Here is a 20,162-nt window from a genome sequence, read left to right as displayed (position 1 = left end):
TGCGCTTCCAGGGAAGTTCTTGATTTCCATGTGTCCAGCTGTTTGACCCCAAGCAGCACAACAACTTCCGCTCCGAACGGTGGTGCACCACAATTAATCCTGATCTGGTCTTAGTCTAGTTGGCCCCATACCACAGCAAACGACCCTTGATCTATTTCCAAAATCACATCGTTTGTTACTTCGTATTATGACGAGCTTATGTTTTATGTAGATAGCTCTCAAGTCGAGCCTAAAACTGAATGGATCATTGTAGACTATGTCTTTGGTTGGTATTGTAAACATATTCGATTTTAGCTTAATGTATTTTTTATTGCTGGCATACGTGTAAAAATCCTTTGCAAGTAACACTGCGATGTGGGAAGAGACAAAAATATAATAATTTAAGTTTACAATGTGTTATTGAAACATGGATCAGGGAATTAGATCCAATTAATCTAATTCTAATAGAATTGTAATCTAATAGAATCTTATTCCGTGATCCATATGATTGAAACAGCCACTCCAAGTCAAAAGAACAGCGGGCTTTTGCAAAAGCGACAATTCCCTTATCAGAAAATCAAGGCTTCGAAAAAACGATTAAGATATTTTGGTTTGTAAGTTGAAAAAGTTAAGTAACCCAAAGCCTAAAAGCATTTTTATCTCAAATACTTAAGCTCGAAGCTTTGTTGGCTATAGGCTATATAGTAGGGTGGCTCATTTTTCTTGATGTTCTTTAAAATTTTTGTCAGTTTGGAATAATGTTCCATTTTGCTCACTGATATTTGTAAACCAAAAATTTTTGTTGGGTTTTGACCTTTGACCCTGGTTCACCCAAGGAGAAGTTCTGAATTTTTCTGAAAAATTAGTAAATTTCGAAGTGGTTTAGCAGTATTTGAAGAGAGGATTTCTCAAAATTTGACCACGTGATTTTGACGTCACTTCCTCTGTTAACTTCCACGTGGAACATCTTCACCCTACTCCAAGTCTGAGAGTCACTAATAGTGCATGCTTTTAGTGTCATTTTAGTTGATTTTACAGCCTTTTCGCAGTCAGTGAATCTATAACATATAGACCAACAAAAAAATTTTGGCACAAAAGATGAGAGTCATTTTAGAGTATTTCAGGGCCCCTGATTCCGAAAATGCACTTAGTTTTTTCGAATTGGCTCTAGTTTTCGAGATATTCGACAATGAACATATTTTTGAAATCGTTTCTCAAAGATTTCAATTAGCAAATTACTTATTTTCAGCCCTGTTTACCATTATGATGTCATAATTGCACTTGTCTAGTTCAATTGGTTCATATTGCACGAAAGTTCAAAACGCAAGCAAAGGTTGAAATGAACTGTGTTAAACCTAAGAGAGACATAAGTACTCAATGAAAACAGTTGTGAATCAGTAGGTCTACATCACAAGAAAAATATCCCGAAAGTCATGTGTTTATGAATGCAGCTTTATATTGAAAAGGTATAAGGCGTACTGAAATGGATACTTGTACAAATGAAGTTTTATTCTAAGCCTTTGCTAAGGCCAAGTCTTTGCTGCAAGAAGTTTTTTTCTGGTCTAGCCTATAGGCTAAATAAATGGCATATAGGCAAATATAATATGCCTTTGACAAGTAGGATGCTGTACAAACAACCCAGATATATTTTGCTGCATGAGGCAACGCAGAGGACCAAGGCATTCTGCGATAGATACAGCGCTATATAAAAACAAGCATTATTATTATTACTTTGACATGAAGCTGGGTGATCAAGATGTCCTGGGTTCCTCCTAAAGTATGCAAACATTGCACTCAAACCCGTTTCTGGGCTCAAGGCTAAGAAGTTCAGAGTGCCATGGCATAAAGAGAGCCGTGGAATCACCATGAAAATTGATACTTCTGCACGGTGAGGATGTTCGAAGGAAGTTGGAACATCATGTTTACATGGAGTGTGCAAGGCAGTCATTGCATGGACGTTGCTATTTCTGTTTTTTGTTTGCCCTCTCTAGTTTCAAGTGGTGATTTGCTTGAAACAATAGGAAAACGGGCATGACTGAGAGTAACCTCAATACCTTCAGTAATGTTTTGGAGCAAGATCAAGTTTTTTTCTCAAAACCATTTCTACCACCTACTGTAGTAGTTAAAGATTTAGTTATCAAAAGTGGTAGCTGCAATCTTGGCTCCTCATCTTGATCAACATGGCATTCTTGACTCCAAGGCCAAGATTACGTTCTTCCGCAGCAAGGATAAAATTCTAAGCAGCTACTTTACTGAAGAACATAACTTTATATTCTGTAATTATATAAATGGCCATCGTACCTTGATGGGTGTTGCTCAGTAAGCCAATCATAATAAAGAGTTGCGTTTGTTCATCGATAGCTTTGTTTTGCTTATTTGTCTAGTTTGTTAAGCAAAACAATGTATGCATTTTGTTTGTACTTTGTAGCTTACTTAGTAGCCTAAGTCTGAGACTGTTGAAATCAACAAATATATTAATGCAAAACGCAAGTTATATATTCTACATCTTGTATCCTCAGGCTTACTTCACATCATATTTTGATTGTTACTAAGCCAGTAAACGTTAAATAGCTGTTTGTTTGGGTTGTAATCAACGTGATTGGTTCCAAATAGCGTTTATACAACTCAGAAATGTGCCTGGGATTACTTCCAGTTTTGTCTATGTAGTAAACGACACGACGTTAAATCTATAGGGGCTCAAAATTGCGAAAAAAATATTTTTGCTGTAACTCAAAAACTAAAGCCAATTCGAGAAAACTTAGTGCATTTTCAGAATCAGGGGCCTCGAAATACCTTAAAATGACTCTCACGTGTCCTGCCTTTATATAAAAAAAAGTTTTGTTGGCCTGTGAAAATCGATAAACGTCGTCAAATGATTCAAGAAACTGAAAGCAGTAGATATTTACTACGTGAAGGGTGCACAAAGAAAATCATTACTGAAATGTGGTAGACTTCGACATTTTGAGAGTAATACATGTGTCAGTGTTCATGGAGTTGCTAATTAAACCACTTTGCTTGCTACAAGTTTGCGTTACTGCCTCTTATTGTGTCCATTAAGATGCTAGAGTGCATTAGAAGATAGCGGGTGAGCAGTTTCAGGGATAAGCGAAAATTCGATATTTTGAAAAAATTCAAACCAGGTGAACCAGGGTCAAACGTTAATATTTTTTTGTGAAATTTTGTGTAGGAGATACATTTACCAAAAGGAACAATATTCCAAACTGACGAAAAATTTAAAAGAAAAAAAATTTTTTTTCGAAATTTTGCGCCAGCCTACTATATAGCTTATATTTTTTGAAGAACCTAGAAATAAATTTTGTGCGAAATGACTTAAAATGCCATTTCATTTAGAACATCTCATGTTGCCTCTGGTATGGTACATTAAACAAACAAAACAAATTTTGTTTTATATTCCTGTTTGATTTAAACACCTAGTGGTTGCTTTTGTAAGCTTAAATGTTCATTACTAAACCAAAATATTTGATAAAACTTACATTCAACGTTTTATAGGCCGAGAGAACTTTTTCTCGAACCGTTGAAAATTTCATGATCAGATCACCGCTTCAACACTAAGAATATGTCCTTATAATCTTTGTCATGTATTGTATTGAGTTAAAATTTGGCCGCTGTTATTGCGTTCATAAACGTAGTTGCACTGATGAGAATTTAATATTCGAAAACGCGTTCTGCAACACTGTTTTTTGCACTCTGCAAACCAATGATGCAGATTTACTTGTAGATTTCCATCAATTTTTCCATCAATTTCCATCATCAAAAATGTTTTTCTCCAGCAACAAGACTTCAACAGTTAAAAACTTTACTCTGCCAATCTCGGTAACCGGCCCTGTGTCAAGAGCCTCTACAAGTATGCGGAAGCGAAACTACCAGGAATAACCAATCAAGGCTTTGTCAGTTCGAGCCATCCGAGGATAAAGGTTCAAAACCAACCAACTACTTGTTTTGATTTTTTATACGGTAGGCTACTAAGTTTTTCAATCGCAAAACTTTGTAACAAAATTTGATGGTAGGCCTACGTGTGGTCTCAAAACAAAGGTGAAATTGTTCCTTCGCAATTTCAAACTATAATAAAAGCATAAAAACTTTCATTTTGTTACATAAACTTTGAAGAAATTGAATTGAAGAATATAACTTAGATATAAATTGCTCGTATAACAATTCAAAAATAAAACAGGCATCAATGGCAAATTTCTCATTTAAGTTTTTATAGCTTAGTTAAAACGACTCCTTTTGCGTCTTGCAAAGATGTGCTCGATTCGGAAAGTAATTGTTTTCTCTCCAAGACTTTCTGGTGCTTTCTTCCAGCCAATGTCATACAAACGAAAGCTAAGTCATTGCAAGCGACCATACCAAGAATCTCGTAAATCTGAAAAATAATTGTTTAAAATTGTTATAGATTAGTAGAATACTTTGTTAGTCAATCAGCAACAATATAACCTACCAAACCTAACTTGTAAAGCATCGCTGTTATAACATTAATTTATTGCTGTATCCAGTCAATAGGCTAAAAGACTGAACTGCTGGTTTCATTCAGCGCAAAAATGCTTGATTGTGATCCTAGCCAGTAGCAGTAGCCACATGGCCTACTTGCCCTGATGGCAACATGTCAAGGGTTTAGTCAATTTTCACTTATATTAGTTCGTCATTCGCACCATAAAGTGAACATGCAAAATATTTAACAATCAAAGAATTTGTTTTCTCCAAAATCAGTCAAAATGCACAAAAATAAATTTCTTGAAACAAAGCTGTAAGGTAGGCATGAAGTAGCCTACAATTTGCACATTAGTAAGTTTAAAAGCTAGGGCAAACAACAAAAAAACAAATTTAATGAAGAAGAAAAAATAATAAAATAAAAATGTTAATTGAGTCATTTTACACACCACATAAAACGGGTCCATTTCAAATAATGCTCCACCAACCGGTAGCATAAGCATATTTCCGATAGTGCTTCCAGCTCCAAATATAAAAATATAAGTCACGGACACATTTGTAATTTGCGATGTCCACGATACTCCTGCAGATAAACTCAAAGATTAACTTTCTTCTTCTATCGAGCCTTTTAAACTTGATTGATATATCACAGATTGACATATTCCAGGGCTACTCAACTGGCGGACCGCGGTCCGACTCCGGACCTTCTGGGTGTTGGAAGTGGACCTCGGGCTTCCAGAAGAATAACTTCATTGCCACATTTTAGGGCCTCTTAAAACAGATTTCCATTTGGGAAAGGAAATTTTTTGTGATTATTCAAGGAGCTGGGGACTTCGCCCCCAGACCCCCCAACGCTTTGCCGTTTTCTCTGATGTGCGATCCACACAGCTAGACTTCAAAGAAACATAATACATTTTTTTCCTTTTTTATTACTTTGTGTCAGACAAAATCCAAGGTGTGTTACACACTACCTGAAAAGTGTTTCGGTGCTCGTACTGGTTGTTTAATTTTCGTGGTTGCATGTGAAATATTCACCGGACCGCAAAATTATTCAACTTGCCAAATGGCCTTTTGCTAAAATTAATTGAGTAGCCCTGACATATTCTGTTGCACATGAATTGTACACTAAAATACCCCATTTACTTCTCTGAGTGGTAAACTTAGAGCACGCAAGAAGATGGTCCGTTGTTTGAGGCTTAGTGCCACATATTCTTCCACATTACCTGCAACTGCTGGGACTGTATTGTAGTCCTTACTAAAATTAGTTAGTGCTGACTTTCGCATAAGTTTCTGATTATAAACAATATAATAAATATCCGGTGGGTCACCTGTGGGGTAAAGCGTCGCCACAGCAAGTCCATGAAAGACAGTGGTGATCCACATCACCAGCGATATGTATCTTCCAAAAATACTGAGAATAATCTAAAATAGCAAGAATAAGCACTATTAAAGATATACTGTACAAAAAAATAACATAAACTACTTAATTTTTCAGCAAAATATCATTCCAATCATGCTTTTCAGTCTTTTCAAACTAGGAAACGAGAGGTTATTGTCTTTCTTATAATGTAATTTTGATAAAGAGGTCACTTTCTTCAACCACAGACATATACAACCAAGCAACCACACGGTATTTAACATAATCCATTAAAATTAAACATAAACTATAAGCTACAAACGTTTTCGGCCATACACACGTTAGCCCTTATCAAGTAACAAAAATAACTGCTTATCATATCTACAATGAAAATGCTAAGATTCGGTGTGGAAGGAAGAAAGGAAGAAAGCTTGTGAAAGTGGCTAGCAAGAAAGCTTGTGAAATTAAAACTTGATGTTAGGTATTTGGAAACGTGTACTGATTTGAACATTTGCCCAATTCTTTTAAAATTCAAGACACCGAATTTTAGCGTTTGGAAGAACCCTCAAGAAATATTCCAAATTATATTAAAAAGAAAGTTGAGCGAAACGCGAAGAGAGACACGCATTGCAGAGAAAAAGTATGACGTCATATGATGCGTCTTTGCCTCACGTAATTTAAACGCCATGTGATGTGCCTTTCTCCTATGCTCTGCCGTTTCATTGTGCATTTCGTTTTTCAATTCAATGTTTAGATCAGTTATTCATTTTCATTGTAGATATGATAAGCAGTTATTTTTGTTACTTGATAAGGGCTAATGTGTGTATGGCCGAAAACGTTTGTAGCTTATAGTTTATGTTCTTATAATGTTTCAACAAAAAATATGTAAATTGATTGTTGTTAAAAATTGTTTACCAGAGCAACAGTTGTCGCAATCAAATCAGCAATGATGATAGTTGTTGGTTTGAAAAAATGGGAATAAAATATTCCTGAACCTCTTCCAATAGTGAAACCAACCCAGAAAAGTGTGTTCAACGTTGATGCATCGGCAACCTAAACATATCGTTTAAGTTAATGCGACTCAGTGCTTTTAATCGATTCAGTTAAATTCAGTTTTACTGGATGATGCTTACATGACGGAGGAGCATCAACCACAGATGAGTGATTGATGCTCAACGATTTTTAAATGGGCTTTTTAAACTCATCTGAAGCTGGATATGTGTACTTAACTTTTTTTGAACATGGGTGCCTTATAGACAATTCTTCCCTTGTGAAGCATTAATACAACATTAAAAATTCTATATGCTGCAAACGAGACCTTTCGATCACCTTTCAAAACTATTAAAAACACGTGTTCTGGTAAACAATAAAGTATGGATTACATGACAGAAATATTGGCGCAAAAAAACAAACAACGGAAGACAGAAAAATGCTGCTGTCCGATTGGTCCCCATGTCCGATAGGTCCCACACTTCTCCAATAAATTAATATTATATCATTTCGTGTTTTTTTACATTAGTTGATTAAAAGCATTGATGCATTTCTTTTCCGGAACAAATCCTTACCGAAAACGAGAGTTCAGAGCACAAGGTTATGGAGTAGATATATGACTGGTAAACAGCTTCTATGCTTGCCGTCATAAAGTAATAAATCGTTACTGGCATAAAAATCCATATCACATCTCGAAGTGGTTCTTCTTCTCTTTCTTCCTTCGTGCCCTCCTCGTGAGCAGTTATAAAACGATCTTCAATCCGCAGTAGGACGCAAACGAGCATAATTATACCAATACCAATCGTAAATGCCCCTGACATTATGTAAGTCCAGGCTACAGGGTTCAAGCCTGTGTAAGTTGGTGATTTACTTGTCGTGTCAGTAGCATTGTACATTGTGGTGGTAACAGAAACGTCATCAGAACTCGAAGGGCAACTATCTTGAGCATCGCTCTGTTGGTCCGCCATTTGTAGAAAAGGGGATGCTGTAAAAGCCATTAAAACACGATTTAAGTAGAAAATTAAATTAATGTTTATCGTTTTTTTCTCATCAGTCAGTCTTTTTTGTAGCATTTTTCATATTTAGCCTTCTCTGTAAATATTCTGTGCAGTTTTAACTTTTCAGGTTTTTTCAATTTAAATTATGTATCTTACTGTTTACTGATACATTTATTATGATGATAATAAAAAAAGTGCCCTGCAATAGAACACATGTATGTATTCATTATATGCCTCAGTTTTCAGTACTGCGTACTGCTATATCAACTAGGCTACTTTGTTGCATTCATTTTTATAGATTCATTGCACCTTTAAAATGGTTGTGCCACCACGTGCCCCTTAGATGGTAGGCCTACCAAGAGTGTAAATAGAAGGTCCCAGGGGGTAGCCTACTTTTAGACCCGGACTGGCATGACTTTAGGGGCCAGTAGGCCTAATCGTTTATGAGACCCGTCAGTATAAACAAAAACAAGTCTTCCTTTGGATATAATGCGTTTTTCTTAGATGTGTTTTGATTTTGAGCTCAAAAATCTCATTGGTAAAGGTAAGTCCCTTACTTGATCCAAGCATCCGGGGATGAGAAGATAAGGATAAGGATGAAAAGATAATTCTCATTATACTAAGCCTTCGGCAGTAACTAGAGTAGAGTGGCCAGTTCCTTTCTCTCGGCCGCCTTTCCTTCAACAACTACGCCCATCCAATTTACTACACCCTGGGTAGAGGTGAGCGGTGTTTTTTCAACAACCAGCTTAAGCCGGGAGTCGAACCAGGATTGCATGATTGGAAAGCGAGGGCCTTATCCGCTGCGCCATCCCATCTCATTGGTACTGGGCCTAAATTGTCTTTTCAAGGACATTGCTATTGCTCATATGAGTCCAGATTGAGGCAAACTTGTTGCATGGAAGCGATGCGATGTTTCACATTAGTGTTTGTGAATAAACGGTGCATCAGCTTCTATTGAGTTTCAAGTGTTACTTTGTAATAACAACACTGTGCGATGTCACTGTGCACTGTGCAATTGTACATATGCCGAATTTCATTCTATCCGCAATTTAAGGTAAAAATAATGGCCCACGCGGTCCTTGAAAGAATATTTTAGTCACTGTAGCCCGAGCCGATTTTGAATTGTGCAAATCTGAAATAAAAAACAAAATAAGTTACCTATCACAGGTGCAAGAAAAGCTCCAACACCAAACATGAAATGGTATGACTGGATGTACGGACGAGATTTCTTTTCTCCCCACAATTGTAAATAAATAGATTGCAGACCTAAAATGTAATACAATTAGCTTATTTAGCTGCCAATAGCTTACCAATCCAGCATTCCATTTTTTAGATGTTGCATTCTTTTACAAAACTATATTTGATGCACCAAGTTTACAAGCTAATATAATGAAAGCAAAAAAGGAACTAATTAGCTATGGATGTAGTGGTGTGAGAAGAAATTAGCCTACCCTCAATGTTTTATTCTCATCTTTTTATTTTTAATATTGTATTGTCACAGACTTTATTGATACTTGTTTGTCAGTCATTGTTGGTATACACCTGGCAAAGAGTAATTGTCCGGCTAAAATTTTATGTGGATTATACATCATTAATTAAACGTATGGCCTGGAGTAGACTGCAAACCTCACAAAAGTCAGCACTTCGTTTCAGCAAAAAAGAATATTAACTTATTATTATTATAATGTTATTTTCATATTGTTGACTGACCACTAAAATTACTTTCTACAAGTTTGGACTAACCACTATTCAAAGATGTCGCTTTTGTTTGGTAATTTTTCAGATAAACTGCAGATCAAGTAATCTTGATAGACTGACTCACCAGCGTCAAAATATCCAAACAAAAGACCAGTTATGGTTGTTATGACAATTAAGCCAGGTAGATTTGTGATCCAGGGAGTAATTAGCATCAACACTCCAGCCAATACAACACCAACAGCTGAAAACAGTAGATAAGTTTAGTTTAATTACTCTTGTTGATGGAAAGAGTGCGGCTCTCACGAACCGACGACACCTGGATTCACTGCGCAAAAAACTATCTGCGCGCGTTGCACTTTTGAGGCGGCTGGCGGGTTCCGGCTGGGGAGCTGACGCAAAAACCCTTCGCACAGCTACCTTGGCCCTCGTCCATTCTACCGCCGAGTACTGCGCACCAGTGTGGTGCCGCAGCTCTCACACCCGCCACATTGACACTGCCATCAACGACGCACTACGCACTGTGACTGGATGCCTGCGTCCCACTCCAACGGAATGCCTTCCCATCCTTGCAGGCATCCAACCTGCTGAGCTTCGCCGTAAAGGAGCCATGATTTCCCTTGCTCGTCGCGCACTGGACCCCGACCACCTCCTCCACAGTACATTCCAGCGCCTACCTGGAGAACAGCAGCGACTGAAATCAAGACACCCATTTGCGTCCGCCGCACGACAGCTTCTGAACAACGTTGAAGATCTTGGAGTAAGTGCGGCACACTGGACGAACTACACATGGAACATGGAGTGGCAAAACAACACCTCCCAACTCCGTGATTTCCTACCCGACGTCGATCCCCACTCTCCGGGAATGTCTCTCGCAAGACTTGCGTGGGTCCGGCTTAACCGCCTACGAACCGCCGTCGGTCGCTTTCGTTCAGACATGTGCAGATGGGGCCTGGCTCCCTCACCGGGATGCGAGTGTGGTGCCACAGACCAGACAGTAGACCATGTCGTCCATGACTGGCCAATCCATCAACCACCACATGGAACGCTTGGACTGAAGGCCCTGGATGATGAGACTGTCGAGTGGCTGATGACCACATGCCCAAACATATAGTCCGGAAGAAAGCTCATACGACGAAGAAGAAGCACTCAGTCAGAGAGTTAATGCTAGCTTTGAACTTTGGTAATAAAAAAAAAAAGTGCAATGTCATGGGTGGGAATCGAAGCCACGTCATCGAAATGACAACCTCCCTAACTCTAACTCTGAAACTGCTAGGCCGCTCTGCCGATGACGAAACGATCACTCAATTTAATATCTATCAGAAATATTTCGAGAAGAACGCTCACAATGGCACGTGCATGAAACACTCCATTTGCTGCAGCGACCCACAGATTACAAATATACTTAAGGTTGCTTTTCTCACCTATTATTCTTAATGGTTGATGTGACTTGATACGATTATTCACAATTCCAAATCCGACTGCTCCAACAAAAAATCCTGCAGATCTTCCTGTGAACATGGATGAGATTTGTCCCACAGTCGCGTGAACATTGTCAGCAAGATAAAGCAGAGTTGGTCCAGACAGCGACATAAAGATTCCCTTGGAAACATGAGTATGGTAAATCAACACGAACATTAAGTATGTCAATAAAATTTATTGATTTAAAAAAACTATTTTTCAATTTGCCTCGTTTCTTCACCGCCATCTCAAATGGACTTCCTTATGCCACTTGCTCTATTTCACACGATTACTGAGGTCATTTTATCACATATGAGATAAGTAACTTGTTCAAACCTTTCAGAACTTCGATAAGCCACTTTTTAACAGATATGTAAAGGTGGTTCCCATGGCGGATTCTAAGCACGGGGATGCAAAGATAAGAAATCTTATTGTGCTAAGTCTATGGAACTATCGATAATGCAGCCTGCTCCTTTTTCCGGTCGCCTTTTTTTCTGCGACCGCCCAATTTGTTTCACCCAGAGTATAAAGTTGAGCGTTGTTTACAATCAGTCAAAGGCGGGTGTCGAACTAGAATCGCATAATTGGAGAGCAAGCGCCTGATCTGCTGCACCATCCCGATGCTAAACAGATAGATCTATGAATAATAATTCAAGTACCGGTACAACCAACATTGACAAAAAAATGCTTTTCCACCATGTTGTGTAGCGTGATCTTCAACGCTTTCACAGATTTAATAACTTTTTTTAGCATTTAGTTTTTTGTTTATTGCCATAAAAGTTAAGACATGTAAAGTTTAGCAGAGGACATATACAAATAATTTCCATAAAAGCCTCCTTGTTCTAAACTTAAAGGGGTGACTGGAGATGCGTGCAATATGGTAACTCGTTGTATTGCATTTATTATACCCAAAAATGTTCACCAATGAAACAGCATTAAGCAACAAAGAGAAGATAATTTAATTGTTTCCAAGTATCTTACCTGCCCAATTGTCGTCAAAGAAACTACACCAACCAAGATAATGACCCAAACTTTTCCCTTTTCCCTATCATGCTTTTCTACGCTTTCTTTACTTTCTTTCATATTTACCTAAAACTGCGGCGTGGGGACACAATCTGACAAAAAAATGCTTGTTGCTTCTGATTGAAGTTGTAGAAAGAAGATAAATTGCATTATTGTCCAGCCAGCAATGCATAACCGTCGTTAATAATTAAACTTACTGTGCGAGCTGAACGAATAACCATACCTTTACAAAATTTACAATGTGTTTAATAAAAATCCGTCTGTTACATTTATCGTATGAATTTTTCGAAAGTTATCTGAGTCAGGGTTCCCTTTCTGTCCTCACTACTACGAAAGCACAAAAGGCTCATCTTTGTCATTTCAAGTATTTATCATAAAAGTATAAAAAAAATTCTCGCGTTCTTTTAGTGACTGCTGTAAACACGGCTTTTTGGTTTGGTTTAGAATCTTTATCCTCGGACTGACAAAGCCTTGATTGGTTATTCCTGGTAGTTTCGCATACTTGTAGAGGCTCTTGACGCAGGGCCGGTTACCCAGATTGACGGAGTGAAGTTTTTCCGTTTGTTGAAGTGTTGTTGCTGGGGAATTATTCCATTCACTAGGTGCCGCTGAATGGAGAGCAATTCTTGAATGCGTTGCTCAAGCGCACACCCCGAGAGTCGAACAAGCGCCGCGTGATTTTGAGCAGGGCGTGTAACCGCTGAGCTAACGGAGCGAACGTTTTCTGTCATGTGTGGAAATTACATCTTTTTGTGATAGGATAACTTTGTGCGCTTCTCGTAACGTCATATTTAACGTTGATCATTGCAGGCACACTACGTTACTCTCAGCGCTGTTGCTCGAGACAGGTGCAGTAGTTCTAACGCAATCAGTCAAGTGAATATTTACTAGAAATATTTTACATTTTGTAAGCTATCACAATTTTTTTTTTATAAAATCAAGAAATTGAAGTAGACAAAAAACAAAATAAACTAAATTTTCAACCATAATGCAAAAGTAGTGGCAATTCAACGTGATAGAGAACAACTACAGTCAAGTTGGTGCTAGAGAGAAGTCCAATTACGGATCCATAGGATGCAATTGTAATTTGAACTTTGTAATACATTTCCTTGAACATACAATATAATCCAGAACCTCTGCTTGTCATAATTTTGCTTTTACAGTGTTGTTTTTTTTGAGCTTTCAATTTAAAAAAAATAAAACCAAGCTGCTCCCACCAGAGTTGAAAGCATGAGTGACTTATGCGATAGCTACAATTACCAGTGTCTGTTATAACTTAGTTACAAAAGACTCTTGTTTGGTAATCAAATAAAAGTCCGTTTCGGAACTCGATTCTTTTTCTATGAGCTTTTTTATGTGTCTCTTTCCAGCCACAGCCATCCAAATAAAGGCCAAGACATTGCAAACAGCCATGGCAACAATTTGGTAAATCTGCAAAACAAAACTAATTTATTCAACAGATACAGTGCCTTCCTTTGAGCCCCCACACTCCAGTTCGATACCCTGTTGGTCATTACAAAATCATAAAACAAAGATTTTTTGTCCTATCTAGTCTTACGCCCGGTAGCTGAAGATTTAGCGCAAGAGGATGGAAAAGGCAAGGAAGCCAATCTTTGTGTTCACATGCAGGCATGCCTTTAAGTGTCTTGCCACAGCCGCGTGTTATTGAGCAGTGTCGAAATGGCAACTTTTCAAGCGTTATACCAGGGTTCTCACCACTCGGCTATGTAGCAAAGAGTAGGCTAATTTGTTAACTACCCGGCTGTGCTGGCTTTGCAATTTTGCTGCAGAGGTCCTTTGAGATCATCAACCATTTCTGGCACTCCCCTTAAAATGACTGAAAAGTCCCGGTAAAACATATTATAGCTTTTATCACTAAAGTTAATGATCCAACACTCATTCATTCACCAGAAACATGTGTCGCACCCTTGGTGATGCGAATTCACTTGGTGCAAACCTTTAAAATACCGTAACATGTTAGAAAATCTTGAGTCGTGCTATTAGACTCACCACATAAAACGGATCCATTTCAAAAAGTGCTCCCCCGACAGGAAGCATGGACATTGTGCCAACAGTGTTTCCAACGCCAAAAATAAAAATGTAAGTTACAGATACGTTCGTAATCTTTGATGTCCACGAAACTCCTACAAATAATAATACAAAAGTTTATTTCATCTCTGATCGTAAAATGTATGGTTAGTTGTGTTATTAGTATAAACTGAATAGTGAATACTTGATTAGTAACCTGATGGATATAAGGTGGAGACTGAAAGCCCGTAGAAAACCGTTACTATCCAGATAACCAGTGGGATATTTCTTCCAAAAATACTGAGAATGATCTAAAACAACAATTGAACAAAGTTAAAGGAAAGAAATAGTTTGTTTTTATAAATTACTAGCTCCATAAGTTACCATTGAGCTTAGACTAGCTACACGAACAAAGAAAAACTACGAACAAACATGGGTAGATCTAGTAAATGGCTTCAGAGGAGTAGATTCCAAGAAAACAAAATGATGTGTAAGGTCTACAAATTTAACCTTGCAAATACAGCGTAAATACAGTTACTTTTTTATGTTATATAGATGTAAAAGGTTGATCGTCCCTCTCTTGATTGAACAAGTAGCTTATACTAGCAGCATGCTTACATATCCTAATTAAAGACAATGGTCGGTGATAAGCAGGCGTTATATCATTGATTGTTTTTTATTTGAAGACTAGTATGTCCATAGCAAAAAAAGTATAAACTAAATTAGCAGGATTAAACTTTTGCCAAATAATCTTAAAATTTGTAGAATAATCCTAAAATTTAACCTTTAAAAATACAAAACAATTACCAAACTTAAAGTTGTTGCAGCTAAGTCCACGACAATGATAGTTGATGGCTTGAAGAATTTGGAATATAATATCCCACAACCTCTTCCAGCAGTGAAACCCACCCAGAACAAAGTATTTAAAGTTGAAGCATCGGCAACCTAAGCAATTTGTATTCTATTGAAAATAATAGCAGTATAAATTGAGGTTTTAATGTATATACAGTAGCCTTAATAAAATATTGGCAAAAACTTTGCATTTCTGAACAAGTGCTTACCGAAAACGATAGTTCTGAGCACAAAGCTATGGAGTAGATATATGACTGGTAGACCGTCACCATGCTTGACATCATAAAGTAGTACGTTGCAACTGGAATGAGTAGCCAAATAACGTCATGAAGTGGTTCTTCTTCCCTTTCTTCTTTAATGCCCTCCTCGTGGACAGTTTTAACACGATCTTCAATCCGCAGTATGGTGCAAATGAGCAAGATCAATCCAACGACAATCGTGAATGCCCCTGACATTATGTAAGTCCAGGCTACAGGGTTCAAGCCTGTGTAAGTTGGCGATGTGCTTGTCATGTCAGTAGCATTGTACATCGTGGTGGTAACAAAAACGTCATCAGAACTCGAAGGGCAACTATCTTGAGCATCGCTCTGTTGATCCGCCATTTGTAGAAAAGGGGATGCTGTAAAGTTTAAGCAAAGTTACTTACTTACTATCAAAGGGAACGTTCTGTATAACTTATCATCTATAAAAGTAAACTTTTGAAGTTTATTGTGCGTATACACATTGCTGCTAGATCAACTTGAATGAGTCGATATTGCAGCTTTCAATTGGGTTCATGAGTTTTTTCTTTCCACATGCAGTTTAAGTAGGCCTACATATTATATAAGCTAACATTAGTTTCGTGTTTTCCTTATTTATTGGCATGTTGTAGCCTGTATGACTTTAATAAGCTACTGCTACCCTATAACTTAGGTAGATTTTTGCAAGCTTCAATGGAATTTTATTTTGCTGTTTTGTGTGTTAATCACAGTTTGAACGTTGTGACAAATAGCATCTTTGAAAAGAATTTTGCCTCTCTTGTATAAATGAATCAATCCACAAACCCTCTGCACCAATCTGCTGGCACGCTATGGAAACTGAATAACTTTATTTTGAAAAAAAACTTGTGCATCGGGTGTGGGCTCACGCCGGTGCCATTCAAATAAAGAACAGTAATGATGTGAAACAGACAAAAAAAGAACGCAAAAACGATATAGAAGTCTTGCTTCAATTTACCTGTAAATAGTAAAGGTTCTTTCAAAACTGATAGACTGAAAGTTAAAACAAGCAAAATAGCCGAAAGTGGCATTTCATAAATAGAGCATAATTTTTTTTAAAAGAGTTGAAAAAAAAGATGACGTTTTAATGCAAAGTTATAGTAGTCTTTTAAGATATGGCTATATGTTGAAAGCTCTGAAGGTCATTGATTCCATGTAACATTGAATAGCGTACCAATCAATGGAGCGACTAAAGTTCCTATGCCGTACGTGAAATGGAAAGATTGGATGTACGGACGTGATCCCTCTGACCCCCATAGCTGTAGATAAAAGGACTGTAAACCTAAAATACAATGCACTTTGTTATATGCTGTTACTTGTAGGCTACATATCAAAGCCGTGATAGAAGTTAATGGCAGGGGTGCAAACTCAGCGGAAACAGGTTTGCTGAACACAATCTTGATGCAATGACGTAGTTTTGACAATAGAAAATAAGAGCTCTGAACTTTACGTTTAACTTGTCATGAAGGGGTCATTTTCCTATCTTCTATCAGTCCCTCCCAGGCCTGCTCATAGCTTTTACTAACTGTAGTAGCTTTATTCCATCACATGATGTTGTGTTTTTTACATTGATGACAGCTAAATTATCGCTCAGACGCTTACTACATTATCAACATAGAAGGAAGCAACATACTAATAAAATAATGAATATAGTGAAAAGATAATTCTGAGACAATAAATCGTCTAAAAGCAAAAATTGAGATAATCTGTAAAAAACGCCAGTACTATAAAGTACATCACAAAACGTCCACCATGAAAAATAGGATTTCGTTGAAAAGCTCCGATGCATTATGACTGTGGTGGAAATCTTACCTGCCTCAAAATATCCAAATAGAATCCCGATTACTGTTGTTATAACAACCAAGCCAGGAAGGTTAGTGACCCAAGGCGTGATTAGCATCAACACTCCAGCCAATACAATACCAACCGCTGAAAACAGTAGGTAAGTTTAAACTTGCAGTCTTCAAATTACTATTCTCATTTCACTGCACAGAGAAAATCCAAATCGAACCATGGGCCATTAACAATGTCTTTTAAGGCAATATTCTTTGAACAAATAAAAAGCGTTAAAAGTTAGGTAATTTTCAGTTTGTGTTGAGCTAAATTTAGGCTACTTGAAAAGTTATTGATATTTTCACATGTTGATTTACGCATATCAGTTTGTATCCTCTGCTGATCCTTCTCTTGTATCATGGGCCAAACCAACAGATGTTTGTTGGTACACCCCTTCTTTTTCTTCTCATTTTTAAGTTGGCCTTTTCAGCACTTCTCCGTTAGAACTTTGCTATCACTTATGACCATTAATATATTCATAGGTTCAATCGTTTGGGAAAAACCGCGTTAGACGGTCGGAACCGTTTACGGTTCTGTTCCGACCTGTCAAGTTATGATTCTTACCTATAACTTTTAATGGTTGATGTGACTTGATACGATTATTTGCAATTCCAAATCCGACTGTTCCAACAAAAAATCCTGCAGATCTTCCTGTGAACATGGATGAGATTTGCCCCACAGTTGCGTGAACATTGTCAGCAAGATAAAGCAGAGTTGGTCCAGACAGCGACATGAAGATCCCCTTTAGAAACATAAGCAATTAAGCATAATGTCAAAGCTTCAAATTAATGTCAAAGATAATGATTTTATATTTTGCGCCAATTGAGACATCATAGCCTACTGTAAAACAACTACACAGCGATCACAAATGCAACAGAAAACAAGAAAAGGGCGCGTAGTCTTCAACTCAGCCTCTTCTAATTATTATTAGCATGTTGTTGTTTAGCCGATACACAGTCGCGTGGTTGGGAGCGGTACCGAACCGACTCCCTTTTGAAAGTGGAGCAGGCGCTTTCACCCTTAAGCCACACAGTCTTCAGCTTAATAACACATAAAACAAGCTAATAGACGGGAAGATTAAACTCTACATTGAACAACGTTCCAAAAAATAGTGGATAGGCCTGAAAACTTAATAACTTTTGCGTAGAAATCCACAAAGAGAAAATATGACGTAAAGGTTTTGCGCGCTATGTATTGAATTAAATTAGCCTATTTGATTTGCTCAATTGGGTGCAAAGTGCTATGTATGATATTTTGTCAAGCGGCGTCAAGTGGATGGAGTAATTCTCCGGCAACAACACTTCAACAATCGGGAAACTTCACTCTTCCAGTCTTGATGACCGGGCCTGCGTCAATGGTTTAGAGCTTCTACAAGTATGAAAAACGGCCAAAATTAAACTTTCGAAGAAGATTTTCTAGTCCGAGAATAAAGCAGTCCAGCAATAAATCAAGAACATACCGTAACCATCTCCTATAATAAACGAAAGTTAAGAATATCTTACATTTCCCACTCTACTCAACGAGATTACGATAAGCAACACGGCAATCCAAAATTTTCTTGATTTTTCATCTTTTTCATACTTTTCTAATTTTTTGATATCGCTTTCTTTCATTTTACTTCACTCTGAACTTGCAACTACTTAACCCTAAAAAATCAAAACGTTTCTTGCTGCAAACAAGTCGAAGAGCAAGTGACAAATTCTATACTGCTTACCATGCAGCAAAAAGCAGTAGTTAATGATTAAATTTGCTGTGCAAGCTGAAATAATGACATGTGCCTTTCATGTTTTGATGCATTGAGTTTTTAATAACGATCAATTCAGTGTTCAATGCCAAGACAGTTTGGAGATTGCCATCACACAAGTCTGAATTTTGTTTTTTCTTTGACGTTTATTTTTGTTTTCCACCTTATAAAATAGCCAAAAACAATTAAATGGGTTGATGCGTGTTTTGTTGTTATCATTCTTGATTAATTGGCACACATTAGGATCAAACTAAATCTCACCAATGAGAAAAGAATGTGTAAAAATGGATTTGTGGCAAAGGAAAATGGTCCGATTGAAACAGGCAATGTGACCATATTACCAACCATAGTTTTATACCAAGTTGTCACATTCACGATATTTTGACGTTGGAAAACATTTCAGAAATGATTTTCAGAATGATCGTTACAGTTTAATTGAAAAGTTTGTAAAATCGATTACATCTCGTTGATTCGACGTATTGTGTCAGCTCTGCATGCTTGAAGCCTCACTCCAGCTGCCAGCAATGCGTCATAAATTTGATAGAAGCTCAGCTGACATACCGCCTTGAGACAAACCAGTGCACATAACATTAAGTTTCGATTGTACTTGGATGTGATTACGATGCAAATTTACGTTGCGTAAACGACGAAATAGACACAAACTGCCAACTGTGAAGTTAATCATGAAAATGGATCTCTAGCAGACAAATCACTCATGAAAGTTATCTATGTCCTCAAAAGCAGCAGTGATATCCAAACGTTGTGAGATTTATAAAAGTTTGAGCTTATGTTCAGTTACGTGGAGCATGATAGAAAAAGCAGCTGGTGTCACAGCAGAATATTGAAAGCTTGCGTTTACTCTGAACTGCAGAGTTGCAAAACAAAGTTGAAAAAGAACAGGTCAAAGTTTTGTATGGTGACATTAAATTACATAACAAACGGTGTTCGTTGAGCAACATGATTTGATTTAAATTGACTGTATATAAAACGGTTATAGGTGAATTGTTCGTAAACAGGTGATTGGTCAATTGTTCGTGAACAATTTTTCAGTTGTTACCCAGAGGCGCCGAAAGCGGAGGGCATCATGGAGGGGCAGGGGGGCAATGGTGCCCTTTTTAGGTTATGTAAGCTACTGCACATTTTGCAATATAACAATTTATGTTATTCGCTTTTAGCCTAATTGTAATCTTCCATCTTTGCCTCAAAATAATACTCACGGCACAAAATTCTGCAACACAGTAAATGGCATTACACTGTATGTGCGCAGCGAAAAAAGAAAGCCAAAACTTTGGTATGGTGGCCAGCTTTATTACAAAGATTATGGTGCACTTAGCGCACAAGGGCAAGAAGCCACTTATTGGAAATTTGAGCATTTTCACAAGAAATATCCTGCACGAATAACAACAGGGGCGCCGGAACGATTTTTGACTGGGGGGGCAGGATTATGAAAAAAAGGACACTTCTGCTGATGAAAGGCCATTTTTTTTAAAAGG

General features: G+C 37.6%; 2 protein-coding genes across 2 annotated transcripts; both read right to left on the bottom strand.

Annotated features, from left to right (window-relative positions):
- Positions 1-3,729: 3,729 nt before the first annotated feature.
- On the bottom strand, positions 3,730-12,007 carry LOC145787732 (sodium-dependent glucose transporter 1C-like). The gene is made up of 9 exons (XM_082599539.1): positions 11,914-12,007; positions 10,896-11,073; positions 9,599-9,715; positions 8,935-9,042; positions 7,351-7,760; positions 6,701-6,838; positions 5,757-5,850; positions 4,878-5,011; positions 3,730-4,363 (listed from the first exon to the last, which is right to left on the bottom strand). Exons 2-9 carry the CDS (start codon positions 11,062-11,064, stop codon positions 4,202-4,204), a joined length of 1,332 nt encoding a protein of 443 aa, XP_082455665.1. The 5' UTR covers positions 11,065-11,073; positions 11,914-12,007; the 3' UTR covers positions 3,730-4,201.
- An 831-nt stretch (positions 12,008-12,838) lies between these two features.
- On the bottom strand, positions 12,839-18,538 carry LOC145787939 (sodium-dependent glucose transporter 1C-like). Its single transcript, XM_082599776.1, has 9 exons — positions 18,428-18,538; positions 17,490-17,667; positions 16,905-17,021; positions 16,267-16,374; positions 15,045-15,454; positions 14,791-14,928; positions 14,201-14,294; positions 13,966-14,099; positions 12,839-13,386 (listed from the first exon to the last, which is right to left on the bottom strand). The coding sequence occupies exons 1-9, from the start codon at positions 18,536-18,538 to the stop codon at positions 13,225-13,227; spliced, it is 1,452 nt and encodes a 483-aa protein (XP_082455902.1). The 3' UTR covers positions 12,839-13,224.
- Positions 18,539-20,162: the final 1,624 nt, after the last annotated feature.

Source organism: Aplidium turbinatum, chromosome 18 (genome assembly GCF_918807975.1).
Source record: "Aplidium turbinatum chromosome 18, kaAplTurb1.1, whole genome shotgun sequence".
NCBI lineage: Eukaryota > Metazoa > Chordata > Ascidiacea > Aplousobranchia > Polyclinidae > Aplidium > Aplidium turbinatum.
The sequence above is the reverse complement of the archived record's forward strand: the minus strand, read 5'-3'. Positions and strand labels throughout refer to the sequence as shown.

What these genes read in the sequence shown, in the direction of transcription:
- LOC145787732 (XM_082599539.1), bottom strand. Translation starts at nt 11,064, where the DNA reads ATGTCGCTGTCTGGACCAACTCTGCTTTATCTTGCTGACAATGTTCAC. An exon ending in GTTTGGATATTTTGACGCTG is followed by an intron (nt 9,043 to 9,598) that starts GTGAGTCAGTCT and finishes ATTACATTTTAG; the next exon opens with GTCTGCAATCTATTTATTTA. An exon ending in AAATGGACCCGTTTTATGTG is followed by an intron (nt 4,364 to 4,877) that starts GTGTGTAAAATG and finishes ATTATTTTTCAG; the next exon opens with ATTTACGAGATTCTTGGTAT.
- LOC145787939 (XM_082599776.1), bottom strand. Translation starts at nt 18,538, where the DNA reads ATGAAAGAAAGCGATATCAAAAAATTAGAAAAGTATGAAAAAGATGAA. An exon ending in CTGCAACAACTTTAAGTTTG is followed by an intron (nt 14,295 to 14,790) that starts GTAATTGTTTTG and finishes TTGTTGTTTTAG; the next exon opens with ATCATTCTCAGTATTTTTGG. An exon ending in AAATGGATCCGTTTTATGTG is followed by an intron (nt 13,387 to 13,965) that starts GTGAGTCTAATA and finishes TTTGTTTTGCAG; the next exon opens with ATTTACCAAATTGTTGCCAT.